This window comes from Panonychus citri, unplaced genomic scaffold, assembly GCF_014898815.1.
Source record: "Panonychus citri isolate SS breed McGregor unplaced genomic scaffold, ASM1489881v1 Contig00111, whole genome shotgun sequence".
NCBI lineage: Eukaryota > Metazoa > Arthropoda > Arachnida > Trombidiformes > Tetranychidae > Panonychus > Panonychus citri.
Genome location: NW_026515516.1, coordinates 1,119,801 through 1,144,706, shown reverse-complemented (window position 1 = coordinate 1,144,706; position 24,906 = coordinate 1,119,801). Strand labels below are relative to the sequence as shown.

General features: G+C 31.0%; 4 protein-coding genes across 6 annotated transcripts in view; 2 read left to right on the top strand and 2 right to left on the bottom strand.

Annotated features, from left to right (window-relative positions):
* The window catches only part of LOC128389809 (GATA zinc finger domain-containing protein 14-like), an 85,530-nt gene extending 81,842 nt beyond the window's left edge, over positions 1-3,688 (top strand). For all 3 annotated transcript variants that reach the window (XM_053349439.1, XM_053349440.1, XM_053349438.1), the window contains 2 exons: positions 3,347-3,462; positions 3,584-3,688. In XM_053349439.1, the coding sequence (XP_053205414.1) occupies positions 3,347-3,406 (60 nt within the window). In that variant the 3' untranslated portion in view covers positions 3,407-3,462; positions 3,584-3,688. The remainder of the gene's footprint in view (positions 1-3,346; positions 3,463-3,583) is intronic.
* The window catches only part of LOC128389823 (uncharacterized), a 196,440-nt gene that overhangs the window by 94,133 nt on the left and 77,401 nt on the right, over positions 1-24,906 (top strand). The window lies entirely within an intron of this gene.
* On the bottom strand, positions 5,079-9,602 carry LOC128389813 (sorting nexin-6-like). Its single transcript, XM_053349444.1, has 9 exons — positions 9,379-9,602; positions 8,784-8,888; positions 8,367-8,477; positions 8,025-8,270; positions 7,622-7,826; positions 6,585-6,787; positions 6,359-6,518; positions 6,163-6,248; positions 5,079-6,061 (listed from the first exon to the last, which is right to left on the bottom strand). The coding sequence occupies exons 1-9, from the start codon at positions 9,436-9,438 to the stop codon at positions 5,996-5,998; spliced, it is 1,242 nt and encodes a 413-aa protein (XP_053205419.1). The 5' UTR covers positions 9,439-9,602; the 3' UTR covers positions 5,079-5,995.
* LOC128389814 (phosphatidylserine decarboxylase proenzyme, mitochondrial-like) lies at positions 17,880-24,791 on the bottom strand. The gene is made up of 5 exons (XM_053349445.1): positions 24,142-24,791; positions 23,151-23,387; positions 22,214-22,523; positions 18,450-18,610; positions 17,880-18,335 (listed from the first exon to the last, which is right to left on the bottom strand). The coding sequence occupies exons 1-5, from the start codon at positions 24,388-24,390 to the stop codon at positions 18,087-18,089; spliced, it is 1,206 nt and encodes a 401-aa protein (XP_053205420.1). The 5' UTR covers positions 24,391-24,791; the 3' UTR covers positions 17,880-18,086.

The window sequence follows — 24,906 nt, the reverse complement described above, 5'->3', positions numbered from 1 at the left end:
TGAGCAGATAAAAGTTCTGAGTGCCCTGAGGGCAATTCTCTTATTTTCTTTCTCTCTCTCTCTCTCTCTCTCTCTCATCAAAGAAATGCTAAAGTTGATCGGGAAAATTGAGAGACAAAAATTATCTCAAATTCAGGAATTACAAGTAATAGTTTTACCTTTGACTTACAATAATTTCCTAGCGATCTGAATCCTGAACCCAAGAGCTTTTTTTGCTCTCATAGCAAAATTCAGAATTCATGATGACATTTTTATCGTTGAAATGTATATATATTGAACTAAAGAATAGGAGGGAAAAAAAGAGCTGAACAATTTTGCTAATATGATATTTCTCATTAGATGATAACAGTACATGAGGATTACTAAGTTTACCTCTAAGTATCTTTATCCTGAATCTTGAAACATTTCTGATTCTTTCATGATAAAGAAGAAAAAATAAAGAAAAACCTTAAGGCATTCATTTCATGATATCTACAGTATATATATATCATGTTCACCATGTTGATAACAATTGAAATTCATTAGATAACCAGAGAACACGGAACTTTTTTTTCCTTCTTTCAATTTACTTCTATTATTTTCTACCTTACATCATTATCTGTTGAACTTTTATCATGAACCTAAAAAGAGATATAAAAGTTGATTCTTCATGGAAAAAGTTTCACAAATTGAATGATGATGATTATGATTTATATATATAAATTGTTCATTCATTTTCTTGGATTGATGGGTGGAATCTTGTTCTCAACATGATAACTTGTATGAGAGAATTGAGATTAAAGAGATTCCAGATTGAATCTGAATCGTTTCATTATGAAATCAGTTTATATCTCATTTATAATTGATTCCAACATTTTCACCCTTTATTTTAACTTGAACCAGAATTCAAATGAGATTAAAAATTATCAGCATTTTGTAACAACTCATAATCTCAGAACTTTGTAACCATCACATAGATTCAACTTCATGATGATTATCATGTTTTTTTTTCTGAAAATTATTTTCGCTTTACATTCAACTTTTTTCTATCTAAATCATTGAAATATATGAAAATCTGATGATAATGTTTTCCTAAGTATCTAATGTATATATCTTATGTGTTCATTGGTGTTACAATTATGTTGATTCATCATTTATCATGAATTTGCAATGTCATCTTCAAGTTACTCGATCCAGAACTTACAGGATACTCAGATTTATACATAAATATCATGGAATGAGTGAATTCCAATGGTTGATAATGATGATGATGAAAAATAATGATATTTTAATGTAATTTTCGTTCACTTATTATATTATCAATGTAACTTTTACAATGTTGTTACTAACTCTTGATCCATTTGCCTGATCCATTTCAAAATTAAATTAATGATTCACTTCAAGATTCTGAGTTACCCTGAATTCCCGAGATTCAATATATTATTATACAATATGGGTTATCAATTTCATTTTTGCATATCCTGTTAATCTTGCAACATAAGATCAAAATCAGATACATGATCATGATCATCATCAACACTAATGATTATGTTTTCATTGTACATGAGTAACTGGAAATTTGAATTAGATTTTTGAATCATGAGATATTATAAACTGAGAATCAGTAGATTGATGAAATTTTGACATTTTCTTATTTTCTATTGCAAAGATTCAGCATTTATTTGGATTTTTTTCTTAAATATCATGATGAATTCATAGTTAATCATTTACCTATCACGATGGACGTTCAAGTTATCAATTATGCGGAAATGATGCTGAATATCATGAGGCTAACATGAGATATTAATGATAACTTTCAACTGAATTATGATGAATTATATTTGATAACAAATCCTCTCTTACATGGTAACCATTTCTCTCTCTATATATATATCTAACTAATTGTTTCCAATGTGATTCAGTTAAAATACTCAATTCCATGATAATACTTATCCTGAAGATGAGTATCGATTCGGGATAAATCAATAGTTGACTTGGTTTCAAAAGCATTTACTAATTTTACAACCAAACGGAAATCTCAGATTCCATCATGATTAATTTTCAGCTCATTGATCAAGTATTTCACTTTCATTTTCTCACATGATTATCATGTGAGATAATTTAATTTTCTGGTGGAAAAATAGTTTTCATGATATGTTACATTTTCTGGTTGACTTTCAACTAATAACCAAGAAGGAAAAAAAAATATCTTTCCTTAGATTCATGTGATAATTTGAATGACTTGCAGCAACAAATGGAAAGACATTGAAATAGATATACTCATATAATAATGCATTCAGGAATTCATGGTGATTACTCAGATTGTTCAGAATACTCAGAGAAAAATCCTTAAGGGAGGACAAGAATAGCGGGAAAAAAATTATCATTTCGTGCTTATCATGAATCTATTTTTTTCTGCCTCCATGTACTTACCATGATTATCGTTACACCAACTAAGTTTCAGTGGATTTTTTTTTCTTCATCATCATTTTTTATCTTCATCTTCATCTTCATCTTCTTCTTTTATCTTTTATCTCTTTCTTCCTCTTTTTCTCCATCATCCTAATGTTATTCACTGATTACATTGCTTTTGACTCTCTGTTACCATGATTAAAACTAATCATCTTCAGGTAAGGTTTCCAGGTTATCGTTGAATGGCGTGATTTGTGAATTAACAAAATGTGTACAATAAATGTTAATATAACGAAGATGATGAAGATGAGGAAGACGAGGATGAGAATATACATAAAAAAAGATAAACCAAGTGAAACTCAGTGGATTAGAAGAGGTTTGAATTAGCATTGGACTCGCTCAGGTGAAAATGCGACTCACTTTCAATGACTTTTTGCTTGACAAGAGAGAGAAATAAAGAAAGAGAATTATCGTCATCATCATCATTCTCTTCTTTTTTCTTCCAATCTTCATATATACAATGGAAAAGAGAATTTGATTCTACCTGAAGTTTGATTTTCTCTTGTATCTTCTTCTTTTTTTTCTGCATCTTATTCCTCATCTTTATCTGTTTTCTCGTCGAAATTGATTAATATATTGTCTCACTGAACTTTTCAAAAGATATTGAATATATTATGAGATTGAAATTCTTTTTGTTATAATTTTCTCCTTGAAACAGAAAAAGGTAAAAAAGAAAATGAATTCTCATGGTTCATGATAATTTCCTCAGAATTTTATTAAATTTTTCACTCATTTGATTCTTTCAATGTTTCAAGTTTTTTTTTCTTACTACGAATTCAAATTTTTTCCCTCTTCATCATCTTCATGATTTCTTCCATTCCAACATGTCCCATTCTGTTCAGAATCTATTTCTCATTTTGCTCTTTTTTTGTCATATTCTCTTTTTCTACTCCAGATATTTTCCGAGGAAACGTTCGATGAGCCGAAAATCGTTTCGTTTTCAACGGCAGTTTGACATATTTCATAGAATCTGGTTCAATGAATTCTCGATCATCTTCATCATCATCATGAGTAAGGATGAGTTAACATTTTCTCCATCACCTCTTGCTGATTTTCCAACCGCCACCTTTTTCATTATCATTTAAACATTCATAATATTTGATTTTCTTTCGCTACTTTTTTATCCTCTCAGTTATTCCTAGACTTTCATTTCACCAGTCAATTCATTCAACTTGAATGGTTACCAGCAATTTTGGGCTAAACTGATTTCCATCATCATGAAAAGATATATTTATAAGAATACGATTCAATTGAAATAAACATCAGAGGTATTACAATTTATTAACATTCACAGATAATTTCAATTGATTTAAAATCAATCAGGTTTACAATCAAATCATACAAAGTGTCACAATCCATTTTATCGTCATCATCACCATCAACATTATCATGGGAGTCTACAGATTGAGATGTCAACAAACCAAAAGTTAATTGTCAAAATGGATGGAGAGAAAACAATCAACTCATTTTCTGATTGTAGATATAATTGTAAATTGTAAATATCACCGTTAATAAATTGTTTCACATTATTTTCCGATAAAACCTAAGAAAATATTGAAATTATTATGACAATCAACTGAATTGAATCAGTTCAAACTTCAACTTGAATTCAAAATCAGCAATCGGCCAGTTGATTTGGTTCCCATTTGTTATTATTATTAATTGTTTGAGGGACAATCAGTGCAACAAATTAATCGATTAATTTAACAATTTAACATCGAAGGTGTGAAACTGTGTTGAATTTGAGTGACATGAAAAGGGTGGAAAGTGGGAAATATAATCACTGGTGGAAATGAGGGTATTCAGAGTAAGAAATATAATATTAATATGTACACCCATGAATCTTTATCAATGTTTCATAATGGAAGCATGATAAACATGGACAGCAATTAACTCTCATTATTTAATTTGAAACATCATTTGGAGACAATCATCATCTTGCTCGTTATATTATCATCTATAAATATGGGAGAAAATGATTATTCATTCATCACCATGAGAAGCAATTTAATTACAATGTAATCCAATTAACATTGTATCTCTTTTTTAAACATGATTATTCAATTAATTCATGATTCTAGCATCGTTAACTTGTTAATCAGCTAAATCAAATGTACATCAAAATAAAACACTGATTAACAAGATACTTGATTGGTGACAGTCAATTAAATCGAGTTGACAGCGACAATTAGACAACCAGAATCAACTTTATTCGTAAGTTAACAGCTAATTGTCAAGAATAATATAATTATCGTCTAACTGATTGTCAACTTGTTGAATTTTCCATTGAATTTAAGCGATCCATCGGTTATCAAGTTCATATTTAAACTTGAATTGGATTCGATTCAAAAGTTTTCGAACTTTTTGAAAACTTTATCATCGTAAACGAAGATCATCTTATTCGAGTTCATGATTAGCTTAAAAGGTTAGATTTTCTAATTATTCGAAAAAAATTGTATCGAAAAGTTCTAATAGGTCAATATTTTGATCAATTCCGAGAGTTGTTATAATCAATTTTCCAACAATTTGGTTATCCCGATTAACTTTTCTTGTTTTAATCCTTGGTAATAATAATTTGGTTAATTTAACTGTAATTGCGATCATAAGTAAACATGATAATAATAATATCAATGGTAATAAGATAATAATTATAATAGTTATATAATAATTTAGTTCCTTGTAACTTGGTGTAGATTTGAACAATTGAATTTAAATCAATTTCCTTTTAGCGATTCAAATTTTTTTGGTTTTGTTGTTTTAACTGTGAAAAAAATATATATATAAATGAGGTTAGACTCTTTGATTTACACTATGATCAAATTACGACGAGTTAATTGTTTCCGCCTTTGGGGTAAAAAAAAAGTGTCCATTTGAGTGAAAAACATTGGTCGCGTTTTCCTTATAAATTGATCAGAAGCCGATCGATCATCAAAAGGACAAAATTCATCCGCTTGGCGAGTATATATATATGTGTGTGTATGTATTTTGAGGTCACATTGTGAGTGTGGTGGGATTGTTGAGAGATGGTAACAATTATTGAATAGGAATGATCATTTTTTCACCGGAAATGTACAGAGTTTAGATTCACTTTGTGTTCCTTTAGGTATTTCTTTTTTTTTCTTCTTGATATAAACAAGAATATCAATTGATAGTAATTTAAGTAATCAAATAGTCATCATCAGGATTTCATCATTGAGATTTTTGTGTGTGTGAATTTAGGCTTCATTTGATTTAATATTTTGTCTCTCTCTCATCATCTTGTTGTTGGTTGTAGTAAATTTGTTCCTCTTTCTCCTTCCCATGTTTTGAGTGTTGCGGTTATATCATTTTCATCATCATCTCCATCTCCTTAATAAATAGGGTTGCATTTTTCATCATTTAAATTAGATCATTTTGAGCAGATAACAGATAGATAGATATTTTTTTTTTTCGTTTTTGATATGAATCCTAGTAGATTGTTTTTTATCTCTTTCTTTTCTCTTTTTTTTCCTTCAAAATATAACATAGATGCTGTTTTAGAGTAATATAAATTTCCTTGGTAACGTTAATCATTTGATGAAAGTTCCTCTTTTAGTGATGTAATAAAGTTCTTGTAAAGCTGTCCTTGTGCCTAGAGAATGGGGTTACATTTATGGTAAAAGAGGAAGAGATTGAGAAGAAAAATTTGATTACATTTAAATTTACAAAATAAGAATCAAATTAGATTATTACCTTTGCATGTTTAAGTTCCAATTCAACTAGATCAACGAAATTTTTCCTAAAGAATATGATTCGTCGTGAGTTAAAATCTTGTAATTCTGAATGGATGCGAAAAGAAATAGAGCAAAGAGAAATTAGAATCAAATTTTTTTTATATGTGAATATATTAAAATTGATTGAATGATTGGTTGGTTAATGATTGGATTACCTTGTTTAGCTAATTTGGATATTGATTCAAATTTTTCGCCCGCTTTTTGTTGAGCATCTTCAGCAAGAGCAACTTCCTTGTTCCTTAGACGAGCACGGTCGAGATTCTTATTTGCCGATTCATAGTTAGCAAGACATCGAAGTCTCCGGTATAAAAGATCCTAAAAGAATCCAAAAAAATCCATCATTATAATTAGCTAATCAAAATTAATGTTCTTTTTTTGTACCTTTGCTGCGGCCGTTTCTCTCATCCAATATCTTAAAGTGTCGGATAATTTTAGATCCTCGTCTGAGGCAATTCGCTCCTCTGATTTTCGCGCTTTCTCAAAACAATCGGCATTTTTAGCATAATATTTCTCCAATTTATTCGAGTCAACGGTTGAAAGGCCAATTAAATCGGTAGCGATTCGACTGTAACTACCTGCCACATCTAAAGAAATTAAAATGAGATCAAATTAATAGTCAAATTCGCAAAGAAAAGGTGACTTAATATCATCATTATGAGAAATATTCAATTAAATCTACTGGATAATAAAGATTGAAATGTATCTTTGACTTTCCATTGAAATATCGGTTAATCACTTGACTAATTAGGAAAACAAAATAAAAAAAGAAATGTAATCTTTTCATAAAGTTCTGATAATTCAACAAACTATTTCCTGTCATTTGTAAGATAGGTTAATATGAGAATAATTTATAATCAATATCAATCTAATTGCTATTCAATTTGGTAAACGCCTACAAGTTTATGTTAGATTATAAAAGTTAATGATTTAAATCAAAGCTAAATTGGTAGTTTAAGACGCAGTCGTTAAAAATAAGATAAATTGGATATTTTTTCCAATTAAAATGGATCAAATTGAAGAATGAAAGAAAACAAATAAATTCAAAAATAGTTAACAACTAAGACAAGAAAAGTTCTGATAACAATGATAACAAAGGGGTGGAAATCACTAATTGGTAACAAAACAATAGCAAAAACAATCAGAAAAAAATCTTGTTGGATGTAAACAAATTGTGATAGCTAATTACTGATTACTAATAAACCAGCAACATGATTCTTGCAAGCAACAGTGACAACCAACATGGCCTTTCTCTCTCAGTTTGTTGAGTGACTGGTGAGAAACTATCGATCCATTAAGAGTTAAGCGACTGAAGGACTTTTCTTGATTCTCAGAACACAATAAGAAGAAGAATGGATTAGACAAAATAAAAAGAAAACAAGATCCATAATGAAGATGAAGATGATGAACTGTAGACTTACTCTTGTGAGATCTTGTCATTCTGTCTGATTTACTGGTACAATCTTTTATGTGCTTATGATACTCTATCAGGAATACTTTTTGATGTTCAAAAAACTCGTCAATGTCTTTCTGAGTATTACTCAAAACCAAGTCATCAGCGGATTTGCTATACCTGGACAGTAAATCTACTAGTCTTTCCTTTTTATTTTTACCTCGAACACTTAACTGTAAAGGGAAGAAAGAGAGAGTGAGAGAGAGAGTGAGAATTGAAACAAAATTAGAGACAATGAATCAATCAGTAGTGGATGATAAATAGAGAAAGGGGAGTGTGAGGGTGATAAGATGGAATGAACCAAGTAATTGGCAGTGATGAATATGGGGAGAGAAAATATTCATCATTAGGATTTTTTTCTGTCAACTTGCATCATCATTATAGCCAAGGAAAATTCGGAAGTTGGTGTCATTCTTGAATTTTGGATGAGCAGCCAGTCGTTGTAAGAATACTTCGTGCATGGCAACTGTTTTCTTAAATGTGGCTAAATATTCAGCTTCCAATTCTTGCTTGGTTTTATTAAATTCTTCCTTTGTCATGGTTCCTTCACCTTCACCAAGCTTTTGTAATTTCTCCCTTGAAGCATCAAAATCTGGACGAGGTGGTGGCGGTGGTATCTAGAAAAGAGAGAGAGAGAGAGAAAGAAAGAGAGAAATTTCAAGGTGAGAAGGTGAGAGAAAATTTCAATAGATGATCAGCACGAGATCTCTTACAATGAATCCGCTATACTCTTCATCTTGGACTAATGTGTCATGTAACCAAATAAATTCTTCATGAAGGCGAACAACAGAAAACTCTGGTTTATCAAAACCAGGTAAATTTGTCTGTAGAATAAAAAGAAAAAGAGAATAAAAATTAGGGATTAATTTAGATAAAAAGGGTGGTTTGAGAGAAGAGAGAGAGAAAGAGTCCAGACAGTGTTGAAGAGAGAGAGAGAGAGAGTGATACACTTATGGGTGTATTCAGCTAAAGCTACAAATCAGTCACCTTGAGTAGCAATAATAATTGTGGGGATGATTAAGTTGGGTGGTAGTGATAAGTAGAGAAAGAATTGAGCTAGAGAGGAAAATTGGAAATAGGAGGAAACTGTAATGAAATTGAGAAGAGAGAAAAAAATTGTCAACACAAACCTTTGTATGAACGGTAAACTTGACTTTTTCCTTTTCGGACAAGGCATCACTAATGTCAACAAGTAAAGTACGATCATCACTTAGATCAATTGTATCAGACCTCATCTTCATGTTGCCAATGATTTTAAAGTTGAAATCGATTGTGTTAAATGAAGAATTGGTATAGAAGAGAATATTTTTTCCAAATTTAATCCAACGGTATTTCGATAAAAGTGAACCAACCAAATGCCAGAAAGAGAGTGTGATACGTATGTGTATTAGAAGGGAGTGTGAAGATAAAACAAGATGTGAACCAAATAATGATACGAGATAAATCAAGTGAGATAGAACAAAAAAAAAACAGATTAGAAAATGAGTAAGGAAAACACAGTGAGTAAAATAGGAAAAGAAAACACAGAGGCTTAAATGTCGAGAAAAATTCGAGAGAAAATCTCAAGTAAACATAATCTATGAACTGTCATCAGGTAGAAGTGCACCGAGATATTGAAGAGAAAGGTAAAAGATGACAAATTTATATTAAAAATAGGAAGGAAAATGGAAAACATGAGAACTCAATAGTTGACAAATATTGGAAAATCATCTCCAATTATCTTACCTTAGTAATGGTCTCATTGGACCGTGAATTTGATTCACTAGATTCATGAATAGTTAACATATTATTTGAATGATTAGTAACACGTTAAGGTAACAATTTAGGGAATAAATTAATTTACACCAAAAGGTAATCAGATAATTAAATTGAAAGAATGGAAAGAAACAAAAATAAAGGTGTCAAAAGAAATTAACAAAGCAACAAAAAGGAAAAAGCAACAATTAAATCAAAAAGAGAAATTTTTATTGGGTCCTCCGTAGTGGAGGTCTGGTGAATTAACACCCGCTTACATTGAATTTATGTAGTACCTCAGAAGAGGTTCAGTACTCAGGGTACTGAGGGTCGACCTAAAAGGTCTTTTTTTAGGAGATTAAGTGACATAATGGTGATTAGGATATTTGTGAGATTATCTATGATTCGTTTATCATGATAGTTCCCTCTCAGAATGAAGGAACTAAGGTGAAAGGGTCTTGTGTTGTTGCACTCAAATAGATAATGTTTAAAGGGTTTGCGAGGTTTGTTATTGGTTTTCCTGGCTTGATTTCGTAGTCCGATTGTCCTATGAAGTTGAGTGATGATCAGAATTATTTTCTTCAAGGTAACGCCACCATATCTGTAGAGTTTTTTATCATTGGTGTCAAATATCAGGTTAATCAGATTATTTTCTTTGAGGTACTTTTTGTAGATAATGGTGTTGAAGGTTTCCTTGAGAGCGTTTTTGTACAAGTTTCTCGATGTGAGGGTGTGATTAATTAAAATTGGACTGTTGATAACTAGTTGGGTTTTTTCTGGTTCGAACGGATGAATGAAGTGTCTACCAGTGTGAGTTTTGAGGATGCTGCAAATGTCATTATGGGTATTAGAGTTCGGGAACTTTAGGAGTTGTTTCGGTATTAGAAATATAACATTTTTGCCACTGGTGAGTAAAACCATTAACTGTATTGCAATTAGTTGTATTTCGACGTGATTAGCGGGTGAATTCAGTAAATATTGTTTTCTACTTCTTGCTGTTATAATGTCGATGAATTTGTTGTTGTGTGTTTCGAAAGTTACAGTAGGCCAGAAGAGATTTTGGATGGTGTCGGGAGGTGATTGCTGATTGATGTAGGTTGGTCTGGGTAAATCCACTAACATTGGCCAATTCTCCGGGTTAACATCCGATCTTAGGAAGCTCACGTGAATATCCGATATCCAGGTGAACACCGGGTTAGTGTATTTTTCGCCAGTCAAATGGATCCACCCAGACAAAAAGGAATTTGGGTTGATTAGAGATTTCATCGTAGATAATATTATCCTCTGTATCTGATTAATTGTTTTCAGCCATTTGTTGTTCTTATATAATATGTCAGGACCTAGAGCATAAAGTAAATGATTAATATGAGCTTGAATAAACAGTTGTTTTGTTTTAGGAGGGAGTTTGTTAAGGAGTTTGGGTGAACCAATAGTGGAAGTAGAGTGTCTAATGATTTGTTTAAGTTGATGTATATTTTTGGGTTTGATTATGTTTTTCCCTGTGAACATTGAATCTTCACTTTCGATGTTGACAATTTTAGTTTTCTCGGCATTGACAGTTAATCCCACTTTCTTTAGCTCATTGGTGACCAGATTGACATGATGATCCTTGAGATTGTCGTTGGTTAAAATCACGATATCATCAGCGAAAGATTTAACTTTAACTCCATTCCTAGTGATCGATTGCAACGCACAATTTAGGCCAATGATGAAAAGAATGGGGCCAAGAGAAGATCCTTGAGGTACTCCTTCTGAGTCACGGCGATACATAAATTTGTTGCCTTCATAAATTCGTAACCATCGATTGCATAAAAATTGCTTGACGAGGCCAATTGTTCCCTTGGCCATATTGGTTGGTAGACCATTGATGACACTATCATGACTGATTCGGTCGAAGGCACTTTCAGCATCTATCATTACTAATATGGAGTCTTTTAAATGTATATGCTCAACAAGTTCGATGTGTAGATCGGTGTTGTTTACATTATTCTGATTAGCAAATTGAGTGTGAGGAGTTAGTGTTGAGTTGAGGTTCTTTTGTAATCTGGTAGTCAATATGAGATCAAAGGGCTTCAGGAAGTAGTTAGCTAATCTTAGTTGTCGTAGTTTACCATTTGGTTTGGGAATCAGAGTGAGGCCAAATTGTTTAATCGGTTGAGGAATGTAGCCTAATTTGAAACAATGGTCGATGAGGGATATGAGAAAAGTTTTGTTTCGATTCCAAAATCTATTCCACTGTGGGAGAGAGAAGGAATCAGCTTGACCTGACGATTTATTGAACTTGAGTTTTTCTAAGAGGTTTAATTCTTCTTCGTTTAGTGGTGATGGTGATGTGGTACCTAAAGGGTAGAAGATTGGTTTGTCTGAGGTAAAGGTTTTTATGATGGTGTCTCTATTAGGATTGGAGTAGATAAACTGATTAAGATTGTTCGTTTCTTTGAATGCTCTGTTTAGATTCACCCACAATAGCTTAGAATCTCTAATGTTTGACCACTTCTTTTTCCCTTTTTTTAATCTGATAGTAGCTTCTTTCTCTCTGAGGGTTCTTAGTGTCTGAATTAATTCATTATTACCAGCAGCAATCAGGCGTTTGGTTCTATTAATCAAACGTCTAAGTTTTAGTATTTGCTGACCGTGTACTCGTGGTTGAATGTTTCTGATTACTGGAAATCTAAGTGGAAATTTTAGAAGTTTAGAGAAGAGGTCATCAACTTTACTCGGAAGGTTAGGGTATATTCTGAGGTTGGATGGTAATCGTAAATTGTTAATCTTGTATTTAGGTGCTGGGTTGTTTTTTAGGGCAAAATATTCACTGGTATTTACTATTACTTGAAACAGACGGTGGTCAGCAGGAAAATCATGGTAAATTAACGTGGGTGAATCTAAATTGGTATAAGCGATCAAATCAATCCAAGTTTTAATCGAGCCTCTTTGGAATGTGTGATTATCAGGATTAGGTTGATTTAAAACAGTGATGTTGTTTTCAGTGATGAATTTGGCGATGAGTTTGCCTCTGGTTAGTTTGTTTGCTACAACATGGGACCAGAGGGAGTGATTACAGTTAATATCACCTACTATTAACGAGGGAAATGAGGTGAGGTCTGAGATGTTTTTGGTGAAGTTAACGTAAGACATTGTAGGGTTAATCAGGTTGAATAGGTAAATTAGATGAATGAAAATTTGTCCATTGGTGTTTTCTAATAAGGTGCTGATTATCCCGGGACACGATATGTTTCTGGCTTTAATTTTAATGTTATCGCTGGTTGCTATCACGGCGAAGTCATTGAAGATGAAGTGTTGGTTGTACGAATTAATTAGTGTTTTGTAATCAGCTTCTAAAAGGCAAACAACAGTATCTGGTGATTGTATTTTCATGAGTAAATCGGAGGTGCACTTAGCTGATTTCGCTACATTCGCGTACCAAAGATGCATGTTAAAGATTAATGTAGTTGAGATAATTAGTGAATGATGGGGGTAAGATAATCCAATTGTAGTTAATGTCAAAGGGTTTAACCAGAGAAGCGACTTTGTTTTTTAGAGTTGAACAAGAGGTGCTATTAAAAAAGTGTTCACGATTAACTGTACAATTCGGGCAACAAGGTTGATTAATACAATGGCTGTGAGTTGGTCGACAGCAGCGAAGACAAATTTTGGGTTTGTTACACGAGGCAGAGAAGTGAGATAAAGATCCACATTTGTAGCAGCACTTGAGGTTGATGTTGTCCCAGAATTTGATTTGTTCATCATATGCAGTAATCGTTCCTCCAGTCGCTAATAAGGTGTTTCGATTATCTTCACTGAGGGTTAAGGTAACGATAAGGTTACTACCAATTCTTTTAAAGTCTGTTACCTTAGTTTGGTTATCACTTAAGAGATTATTGGAGTAGATAATGTGTCGGGTTAAGTTGTTGTTGTTGATGTTAGTCACACTTACGTTGATAGAGAATTTAATCGATGGTGGTTGCTTTTTAACCTCAAAGCTTTTTAATATATTGGTGGTTTTAACTAAGGAAGCGAAATCAAGTAAAGCTTCTCGATTGTAGAATCTAATGATTGAACTATTGTTGCTGAATTTAATGAACGAAATTTTATTGTTTGGTCTAGGAAACTGTTTAATGAGAAGGTTGATTTGAAAGGATAATTCAAACACTGAGGATCGGAGGGTTACAGATCTTTTATGTTTAACAATTAGAGAGTGATGATGGTTGGGTTGAACAATTTGTAACCAATCTTTGGTGATTGCATGATGTTGTATTATTATCGAGTTCATAATGTTAAATGTTTTGTTGGGAATTGAACTTATGTTAGAATCAGAAGATGATTATTAGTTAAAATGATGAATTGTTAAAAGGGTAACTGTCGGGACTAAACTGAAGTTGTTAATTAATTGTTTGTTTATGTGTTAATCGAGAGTGAGAGAGATAATTTGTTAATTGGTATCAATTTAAAGGTTAATTGTTTGTATAAACATTAGTTCATTATCCAAGTGTATTGAAAGTTTCTTCTTTCAATTTCTGCCATTAACCGGTTTACATACAGTTCACATTGTTTGGAGAAAGCATCATGACCAATTTTTCGACAATTAGGACAAATCCATTTGTTTTTGTCGTTGCTAATTGGGCAAACTGAATTTAAGTGGTTTTCACCATCATAAGGACAACGAGTTATCTTTTGACATGATTTAGCTGTATGACCAAACTTGGTACATTTTCTGCAGATTTTAATATCAAAATAATCCTTGGCGTGAATTAGAGCGAAGTTTGAGAATATGTGACCATGATTATCCTGAATAATCTCTCTTAGTGATGGGCTTATTTCAGCTACCACATTGAATTTACCGTAACTTGCTCTCATATGATGTAGTACTCGAAATTTGTGTTTATCACCCCATCTGTTTTTCTTTCTAAGTTTATCAATCCAAGCGTCGACATTATCGGGCTCAAATTTAATGTTAAGTAAGATTATTTGAGGATCCATAAGAGGTGGAATTTTCACTTGCCAGTCGGGTTTGCTCACTTTAAGAGAGTTATAAAAGGTTGTTCGATCAGAAATGTCCATTAATTTGACTTTAGCTGAGTCAAATCCGGCTTCAATTGTTACTACTCTTCCAGTGTTTTCATCGACAGATTCTAAATGCTGTTCAATTGCCTCGACAGTTTGTTCTCCAATTGATGAATGTCTTTTGGTTTTGATGGTTGGAATCTTGATAATAACAGCGGGATTCATCTGGTGTTCTTCAATTTTAAACCATGTTGATGGACGGGTTTTATTTTTACCATATTCAATGCTTAGTGTATTTCTGATTTGGTTGTTGCTCATTTGGTCTAGTTGAATTTCCGAGGGTTTGGCTACTTGTTTTATATTATCTTCATCTCGTAGTTTCATGCATACGGCAACGAATTTATCTACTCTAACGATGACTTCAGACGAGGCATTAGTGGTCCACTCATGATTACGAAGAGCAGATTTGGCCCATTTTAGAATCGGGTATGTTTCAAGAAGCGAAATGAGTTTCTCAGTTGGTATTTTGTCTACGTTGTATTCAGTGGCAAAAGCAGTGGCGATTTCATGATTTGAAGCACTTGGGTTTTTGGGGTCAGTCTGATAAGAGAGATAAAGGTTAACAGGTAAGTTTAGTGATTTGAGTATATAAAATTGTCTGTATTATAAATGTCTGGTTTGATAAAATGTCTGTATATTTTAGTGTATGTTCATCATTGGAGGTTTGGGGTGTATAGGGTGAGAGACTTACCAGAAGGTTTAATTGGTCTATTTCAGGAAGTTGAGCAGCCATTTTCACTTTTAAGGTGTTGTTCAGTAGGTGATGTCGTAACAAATAACTATATGATGTGCAGAAAACTGTATAAAAGGTATTTACTCAGAATTTCAGGTAAATTCAGGAGAGCACAAAAAAAAATTTCAACTCAACCCGGTTAGAGTTTTTTTCCTTCGCCGGTAGATGTCAGTGTGAGTGACGAAAACCTGAAAGAGAAATTGAACCAAGGGAAAGTCTCCCAATTACGAACAGTTAATTAACCAGAAAATTTAATTGATTGGAAAATTTTTTTTTCTCTCCAATTAATTAACCAAGATGTTGTCTTTTGTTGTTTTGGTTGTTTATCGGAAAAGATGAATGAATTGGTGATGGAGTTTTTTTGGTTCTTTCGTTGGGATAATTTATTGATTTCGTTGAAGAGAAAGTCGAAACTGGAAGAAACAAATTTAATGTTAATTTGGTTTAATTATCGACGATGTTTCTATGTCAAAGGTTAATTGAGATGGTTCAAATTCATCCTTTAACCTTTATGGGTTCACCTTAATCTTGATATTGAATCGAAATCATTATCATCATCATTAATCATGATTCTTAATGCTTGTTAGTAGCATTAGATTAGGAAAGAGATTTTTTTTCTTCTTCATCCTTTTCATCATTCTCAGTTATCTAATGAATTTCATGGAGATTTTTTTTGAGAATTAGAGAAGAGAGAGAGAGAGAGAGAAAATAGGAAATATTAGAAATAATCTTTCAGTTCTGTCTTTTTATTTACGAAGGGGTAGAAGACGAAAAAAAATTAGTCTTATAATCAGAAGAAGATCATTAAGTGAATCAATTGATCTTTTTGAAAGGTATCATGTTATCAGAATTACAAATGAGTTTCGTTGCTACGAAATGATAAAAGTATCATTAGGATAAGATTCAGGGTGAGAATTGATTTTATCATGAAAAGAATATGAGAAAGGAAATGAGAGAGAAAAGAAAAGTACCTGAAAAAAATGAGAGAGAGAATAAAAAATGTTCCATGTTTGTTATTGCGAAAATGATGAAGATAATGATGATGATGATTTCGAAATTGATGTTTTAGATTCTGTGATAATAATCTAACCCAATTGGTAAACCTTATTCTCCATCGATAATCATTGAATTGAAATAAATATTATTTTCTTTCGACACTAAAACTTTTTTCTTTCTTTTTCTTCTCCTTCTCCTTCTTCCTCTTCATCATCATCATTATTATTATCATCATTTGGCAATATTGATGAGGATGCTAAGAGACAAGGTTATTAAAAGGTAAAAGAAGAAGGAAGAAGAAAAAAAAAAGTTCCAAGGCAAAATTAATGGTAATGACCAGTGGGATGGACCTTGTTTACGTGTACTTAGCAAATGTCCAAAATGAAAATGATACAGAGGAAAAGTGAGATTGGAAAGATGATGATGACGATAAGAAGGATGATGATGATAAGAAGATGGATAAAAATTATCAGATTCATTGAGGTAAATTGGAAAAACTAATGTAACAATATATTTATTAAGATGTAACTGACCACCAAGTTTCAGGATGAAATTCACCAAGGGAGTTATCAGAATACATTCACTCTGAAAGTAAACATATTATTTCAATCAGAATCATTTCTTATCCTCATCAATATCCTCATCATCATCATCATCATCATCATCATCCTTTCCTCATCCTTTTTCTCCTCCTCTTCTTCATCTTCCTTATTCTCATCATCATCAATATCATGATTACCTCAGTTTCTAATAAATTTCCTCAAATGAGGTGAACACACGGAAGGAAAATGATCATTACTTCATTGTGACAATTAACCTAATCATTAATATAATTATTACCCTTCGTAATTTAATAATCAATTTAATAATAAAGTGCAAAACTAAATCAGTTGAGAAAAAGCTCGAAAAAAAAAGTTCTAATATTTAAATTCTGATATTAAAAGTTTTTTTTTTTTCCATTTTCTAGTTGAGTAACTATTATAATCCTATTAGTATAGATAATCAGTAGAAAAGTTTAAATTGTTATCATGATAATGATTAACTTGCAAAATCAATTTTTGCTTCATGTTAATCACTCAAATATATATATAAATTGGTTGAAACTGATTTAACAATCAAATTTACGGTTAGATGAGTCGATGGCTCAATCGTCGTTATTAATATAAATACGAAAGGGAAAAAGTTGAGCCAACAAGTTTCATCCATTAATAACTATATTATTATCTCATGAAATTAAATGATAATCATGTAATAATTTTCTCTCTCTCCCTGTTCATATATATTCAGTATATAATATAATATAATTCTGATTCTGATGATGATAAATTGTCACTGAATTTTTCACAAAGTTGAGTTTTCTTTTTTTTTCTTTTATTCTTTTCAACAATTTTCAACTTTCTTCCAGAAAATCTTGAGCTTATCATATTTTTTTTCTCGTCTTCTTCCTCTGCTCTTTTATTCCTACGATAGCTCAGCTTATACCCTGAGAATATTGTCATGTAACCTTTTTTTTCCATGATAATCTATTGTTAATATTATGTGAATATATATACAGAATTTAATGAGATAATTATTTCACCAAGCAAAAAAGTTCAGCCAACCTTTTATACTTTATCTCAGGGAATTTACATCATATAATATTATATCGTTAATAAATTGAGAATTCAAGTTAATATTGAATGGAAATAAATTGTTGATAGTTAATTTTGAGGTAGATTTTTGTTTGTTTCTTTGTTAATTGTTTCACTAATTTATTGTTATCGTAGTTAGAATATTATTAGATAGTAAAAATTACATTGTAGTGGACATTTTGTCTCTTTGGATAGTAGAGAGAGAGAGAGAGAGATAGAGAGTGAGTGGTCAGTTGTTGTGTATTTATATAAGTTTTGTAGTCCTAAGGTGATAAATGTTACCTGGTTGGTGATATTTTATTGGTTGAACTGGTGTTATTGAATAAAAGTTGACCATATTTGACCTTAGAACCTGGTGAAACTGAGAATCGCCATTTACGTGGACCTTCAAATAGCAGGACAATAGTTGACCCCAAGTTAAATTCACCAAATGGATCACCTTTGTTAAAGTTTACCGATTCATCAAAGACTTTGTCATTATATGGATTAGGTGTTTTCCTCCAGTTGAATTTATTTGTTTTTAAACTCTAAACATTTTCAATATTGAAAAAAAAAATTGTCACGTTAGAATCAAATTCCAAGTTTCAAATTTCATGGTAATAGAGAGACATAAAATTCTGGTAGCACAAACAATCACTTACCGGGTCGAAATAGGTCTTGACCGATCCAACATTGGTCGCACCAACAGCGGTCATTGAGAAGAAACCATGAGCCCATGAACCGAGGTAAGAAACTCTCTCATTAATTGTGAATAAACCTTTAACTCTACCAACAAACGAAGGGTGAACACTGAGTAGATAACCTGAATTCCCATGGAAATAAAGAATCAAATGATAAAGAGAAAAAAAACAAATTCCAAAATTATTATCACCAACAAATTACACATTTTGCTTTCACAATTAACTGATTGTCGTTGGAAAACAATTAAACTAAAGGCAAAGGGATGTTCAGTAACATAATTATTATATTATCATTCAAGTGACAATATTTGTCATGATAAGTTTGTTTTTTTTTCTTATCATAATTTCATGGTATTATTATCGGAATAGTAGATCAGATTTCATCCCAAATGTAATACAATCAGTATTTATCATCCAATCAAGATAAACTAATCATATTCAACTGATAATAATAATAATAATAATCATCATCATCTCAATCATGATCATGCTGAATGATAAACTAATATTAACATGAGATGAATATGGAAACGAGATAAATATTATTATTATTATAATGAAAGGATTGCAACTTATTATTTATTATCAAACCTACTGAATTATCATGAATCAGATTTTTCTTTGGTGTAATACCAGCAAAAAAATAATGTGAAATGCATAAGATTAACTGAATTGATAAAAAGTTACAGGTAAACATTTGCTCAGATTTATCATGAGATTAACAGGTAAGATTAACTTATCATGTTACTTGTTTCATTTTCCATGGGATTCAATTGATATAACATTTTTAATCCACTTCCAACTGAGTGTAATCATTTTGTATTTCAACGTGACTTCAATTCAGTTATAATGAAACAGAATCACAGTTTATCTGCATCATGATTATCATGGAAACTTTTTTCATTTTTTTCTCTTTCAATCTCAATCCTATTGATTAAACTTGAAACTTGTTTCACCATTGAAATCAAATCTCTCTGGTTTATATTCATGAGGAAATGGGAAACAAAACTCATAAATCATGTTGATACTGAGAGAGAAAAAAATAAATAGAGATTGAAATTCAATCATTATCAGAGAGGAAAAAAAACTTTTCATAACAATAAATTCTCACCATGGATCTGAGTTCTCTGAGTTATCAATCAACTGATTAGCTTTTCATTTTCATTATAAATTTAATCGTTAGTTCAGATTTACATGGTGATGGTTTTGTTCAAATATTTTTTTTTGTATCATTTTCAATTAATCATGATACAGTTATCATTGAACTTTGTATTGGAACACAATTTTTTCTTCATGATGAATACTATGAATTTGATTCATCAAAATCAGATTTGTTATCATGATTATTATGTTGATCTGATAATGAAATACAACATTTTTTTCATGTTGCTTACTTGTTACATTTTGAATTTGAATTGATTTCATGAAACTTATAACGATGATCACCATGAAATGTAATTGAAATGATTGAATATACACCAAGAATTTTGATATTTTCTTCATTCATATATTCACCAATTTGAGATATAAAAATAGAAGTTCTTTTTTTATTTCTTCCTTACTCTAGAATAAACAAATTTCCCTTTACTATTTCATATTTCTGTTTCATACATATATGATATAAAATTGTGGAAATACTGTTGAATATAATTCACCAGGGGATGAACTTGAAATGGTGAAAAAATGAAGGAAAACAAAATTCTCCCAAAGAAAATGCTTCCAAAAACAGTTATATATATACAATTGAATCATCATCATGAAACTCATGATATCAGAATTTTCCTTTCAGTATAAAATCTGTCAAAATGGTGAACAGCAAGAGTGAAAAAATATATAACCCAACGAATACTTTTTCATGTTGATTTCATGATAATCAAGAGCCAACATCAACTAATATCATTTCGCTAATACTATTATTATTATTGGATAAATTTCTGTACAGAAAAAGTTGATTGTTTACCATGAAGAGAAATTGGTAAGAATAAAATTTCAAATTCTAAAATCTGAACATGGTAAATGTCTCTGAAAAATAGATTTATATATATATCAAGGTAAGTTCAGATTCTATGGTAATAGCTTATGTAAAAAGCTAACATGAGAGAAAAAAAAATGGAATCAATCTGTAAACAGAACACATGGGAATTATATTGAGAATGAATTTTCCATGAAGAAAAGGAAACAATTGGAAAAAAAGTTCTGTTTCAAATTCAGTGTTTATCATGATGAGAAAAATATATTTTCTGTTTACAAATGAATTGGGAAGAGAAAAAAGTTTATCGGTGTTTCTTATTTTCACCAATCTGATTTATCTGAGGTTCAGTTTCAACGATGTTATCATGATGATAAAATCATGTTCTCATTATTGACTTTCCCTCTAAATCTCTGTGAATTTTTTTTTCTCGGTGATACAATTTGTTATAATTTCTTGAGGGGTGATAATGATAACATCAACAGTGGTGGCAAGAGGGTGTCAATGGGTGATGATGATGATTCAATTGGGATCGATTTGAGTGAAATAAGAGACCAATAAAAAAAAGTGAAATCTAATAATATGAACATTGGTGAGAAAATGTTCAGATCACAATCATCGACAATGGTATTATCGTTTATTACGATGATTATGATGACAATAATGATGATGGTGATGAGAAGGAGCCAAATGAGTGTGTATAAAGTTTTCAACGTAAAGTCCATTAGGTGTTTAATGTTATTCTAACTGTAAAATATGTTACCTGAATCTCAACTGATAATGTGTATCTAAGATAAAGGGGTTTACCTATTTTTCAGTTCTCAGAATTTTTATCTATTTTGGTTCATTGACAATAAAGATAAAAATCTTATCATTATCATTATCGTTATCAAGGTTGATCCAGTAGATATTGAGAATTGTTATAACGGGTAATCAACAGATAATATTTCACAACTGAATTTCAATGGTAACAACCATAAGTGTCAATCAGATTGAGAGATACAACCATCATCAAAAAAAGAAAAGAGATTTTCTTTAGATGAATTTTACAAAATATTAAAATTCTCAAATTCTTACATCACAATTTTGATATTTTCACAAATTTTTTCTCTTCATTTTTTATTCATTCACAGTTATTATTTACTTACTATTATATCAAAGTCGAGTAAATTTAAAGTATCACAAAGATACACTTGCATGAGCATTTCAATGAGTCTCTGGTGATTTTGTCAGGATAAATTTCCGAATGAAAAAAGTTAACAATAAAAATCAGAACTCAGTGAGAATCAGAATTGATGTGTAATAATAATAATGTTAAATTTTCCTTCAACTTTTCCAATTTGTAACAATCAAATTAAGGGTCAAAGTTTTTTTTCCTTTCAGTTCAATTTGTAAATCGTTACGAAAATGATTCCATTGAATGATTTAGATTATGTAAGAAAAAAGATACTCTGAACTTAATCAGAGTGGGAAACTTTTTTCCCTCCTCGCCTGATATTAGATAATAATATCAGACCATATTAGTTAATCAATCAACAATCAATCGACAATTAACTGAATTGATATCTAATAATAAGCTTTAAACGTTGAACTCAAGTTGATTGTAAAGATAAACCCAAGATTGAGCTCAAAGGTAAATTGTTGTTAAACAGATCAGTTAATTATTATTATCAGATTAACACTTTATTGGGTTAATTGTTTAAGCCAATCAGCAGTTAATTGATAAAAAAAAGTTGATTGTATTTAAATTTCTTACCTGGAAAATGTCTCCTGAAAGCAACTTTCCATTGAGCTGGACTATGAAACCTATGATAATCTCCAGGAGCAAGGTAGATGACACAATTATAGAGACAATTATCTTGATTAACCTTTAATCTTTCAGTATAATTGTTCAATGTTTCATCATCATTATCAATACATTTGATATTATTCACACCCTTTTCCAATGAACCCCAAACTTGAGGTCCAAGAAATGACCTGGTGGTAAAGTTAACACCCTTAATTTGTTCAATGTTTCCCTCCTTGACCAGTCCAAAGTGTAAAACAGTTCCATCAACTGGACTTACCTGTTCAGTAAAAAACAAAAGAAAAAGGTGAGTTAATCATGATGAATAATTTTCTCAACATTTATATCAACAATTATGACGATCATGATGCTGATCATACTAAACAAATTAACGATAATCATCATGAAGCTTTCAAGTGATTATTTTTCATCATCATTTCAAGTTCATTTGTAGATGACAGCAGCAGAAATACAAAAAGTCAATGATAAATATCATATGTAGCTAATACTTAATCATCATCATCATCATCATCATTATCTTCATGCTAATAATATTTACGAAACAAAATTATCATTAATAACAGGTAAATATATCATTTCCTTAGTAAATATCTCGTATTGCAAAGGAAAAGTTAATTGCATCTTCCTTATGATATTATGATTTTTTCACTCATATTTACTTTCAGTTTAAGTTGATCATCATCATCATTTTCATGACTATCATGTTGCTCTAGTTGTTGGTAAGGATTAATTGTAATGAGTAATACAATGAATTAAAAACCTTATAATATTTGATGAAAGAAAAACCTAATCAATTGTAATTGAGGTAAAATGATTAGTGTTGATTATCTTAGTTTCGTTAAGGTTTATTTTTTTAAGACGACATTTATTAGATAGTAATACTTACAAGATTATCTCCTAAAGCTATTGGCCTTAAACCAGGTTTTAATGATCGAGTGAAAAATTGTCGCAAATTGGGATACAAACGGAAATCATCAATTTCAGCTTCTTTTAGCTGACAATTAAATAGACGTGAGTAACAGCCCAGGATTGATGGTCGTAACCAGGTAGGTAAATAAATAGATGTCATGAATCCCCAGAGTCGAGAGATGGTTCGAAGTGGAAGATATTTGAGTAAAGTTAACTACAGTTCGAATAGAAAAAGAAAGAGAGAGAGAGATAATCAGGATATTAGAATGTTAATATTATCATCATGTAATCACCATTCGGTGATAAGAATAATGATAACAACTGAAATTCTATTCGTTCTATTTTATTATTATTATTATATTTTAGAACATTATTTCCATTTAGTTTTTCTCAGTTTCTTGTGCCATAAATATTACATGGTGATAATGATCATCATGATTATCATCAGTTTGTGACAATAAGCTTATTTGTTTGTATTCGCTGTCAAATGGATTAAGTTTTTTTTTTCTTCTTCTTCTTCTTATTCTCTCTTTCCACTTCTCTTCATCATCACCTCATTTTGATTGATTAGTTCTGATGGTGCTGGTGATGATCATCATCATGTGGTGACAATCTTATCATCATCAAACTTTAACATTACAATGATATTTGTTTAGTAGAAAGGTAACTTTGGGTGAGGGGAGATAATTTTCATGATAACAAAAAAAATACCGAATTCAGTTTTCTGTCAAACTGATATTGTGGTGATGAGAAGACAGAAAAAAAAACATATAACTCATGATGGATGATGAAAAATAATGATGATGATGAAGATGTAGTGGATGAGGCTGAAGTCTTTTTTTGCTCTTCGTTACAAACTCATATATATATCAGATCTTTTTTTTTTGGACGATATTTATCACCATGGAATAGGAAACCAACCGGGTGGATTGAAAAGGGAAACGGAAAAGGTTTAATGATTGACTTACTTGTACTTCATTGATCAGGTAATCGGGTGAAGATTCTTGAGTGTTTGAGTGATGAAGATGGTGATGATTATGGTGTTGAGAATGATTAACATGATGATGAGTAGTAGTTGTCGATGATGATTTTAGGTTTTGTCGTCTTGCGGTTAGGCCATTTTTCAGGTGAACTTTAAATTTAAAGGCAAAATTGAAGGGTAAACGGATCAGGATGTCGATTATCATTTGGAAGGCAAATATAACGGTAAAATGCATGATGATGATGATGATGATGGTGGAGTAGGTGTTGAATAGATATATTTATATGTTATGATGAATTGATTATCTAAAATGGAGGCACAAAATTTCAAAAGTAATCAAAATTTATGAGATTATCTCTGAGCATTAGCAAACCGTTATGATGATTGTAAAAAAAAAGCTAAAGCAAGAAAAGATTTTCCAATTCAAATCGGTTGATTATTGACCTTAGACAATTAAGTTTTGTTCTTAAAGGGTTGTAATTGTAACAATTTAGAAAACCATAAGTATACAGTTAATTGTTTTCCATCTAATTGTTGCCGTTTGAATTGTTTTTTGTTCACTTGGTGATTTTTTTTTTCAGTTTAATTGAAACAAAAAGCAAATCCAATCTATCCAATGGTTGATGTTAAAATAAGCAGGCAAATTAGAATGAGAATCAAATTTAATTGTTTCCAGAGTGAGTCGGAGAGAAAGAAGATTAAATTTGATTAGATTAATTGGTTGATTAATTGACTGAAAACGTTCCTTGAA

Excerpts from the sequence above, each read along its gene's own strand:
- LOC128389813 (XM_053349444.1), bottom strand. The coding sequence starts at position 9,438 with ATGTTAACTATTCATGAATCTAGTGAATCAAATTCACGGTCCAATGAG. Across the intron at positions 8,271-8,366 it reads AAGAGTATAGCGGATTCATT|ATACCACCGCCACCACCTCG; the intron begins GTAAGAGATCTC and ends TCTCTTTTCTAG. Across the intron at positions 6,788-7,621 it reads AATGACAAGATCTCACAAGA|ATGTGGCAGGTAGTTACAGT; the intron begins GTAAGTCTACAG and ends TAATTTCTTTAG.
- LOC128389814 (XM_053349445.1), bottom strand. The coding sequence starts at position 24,390 with ATGCATTTTACCGTTATATTTGCCTTCCAAATGATAATCGACATCCTG. Across the intron at positions 18,611-22,213 it reads TTTCAGGAGACATTTTCCAG|GTTATCTACTCAGTGTTCAC; the intron begins GTAAGAAATTTA and ends ATGGGAATTCAG. Across the intron at positions 18,336-18,449 it reads TCAAGACCTATTTCGACCCG|AGTTTAAAAACAAATAAATT; the intron begins GTAAGTGATTGT and ends GAAAATGTTTAG.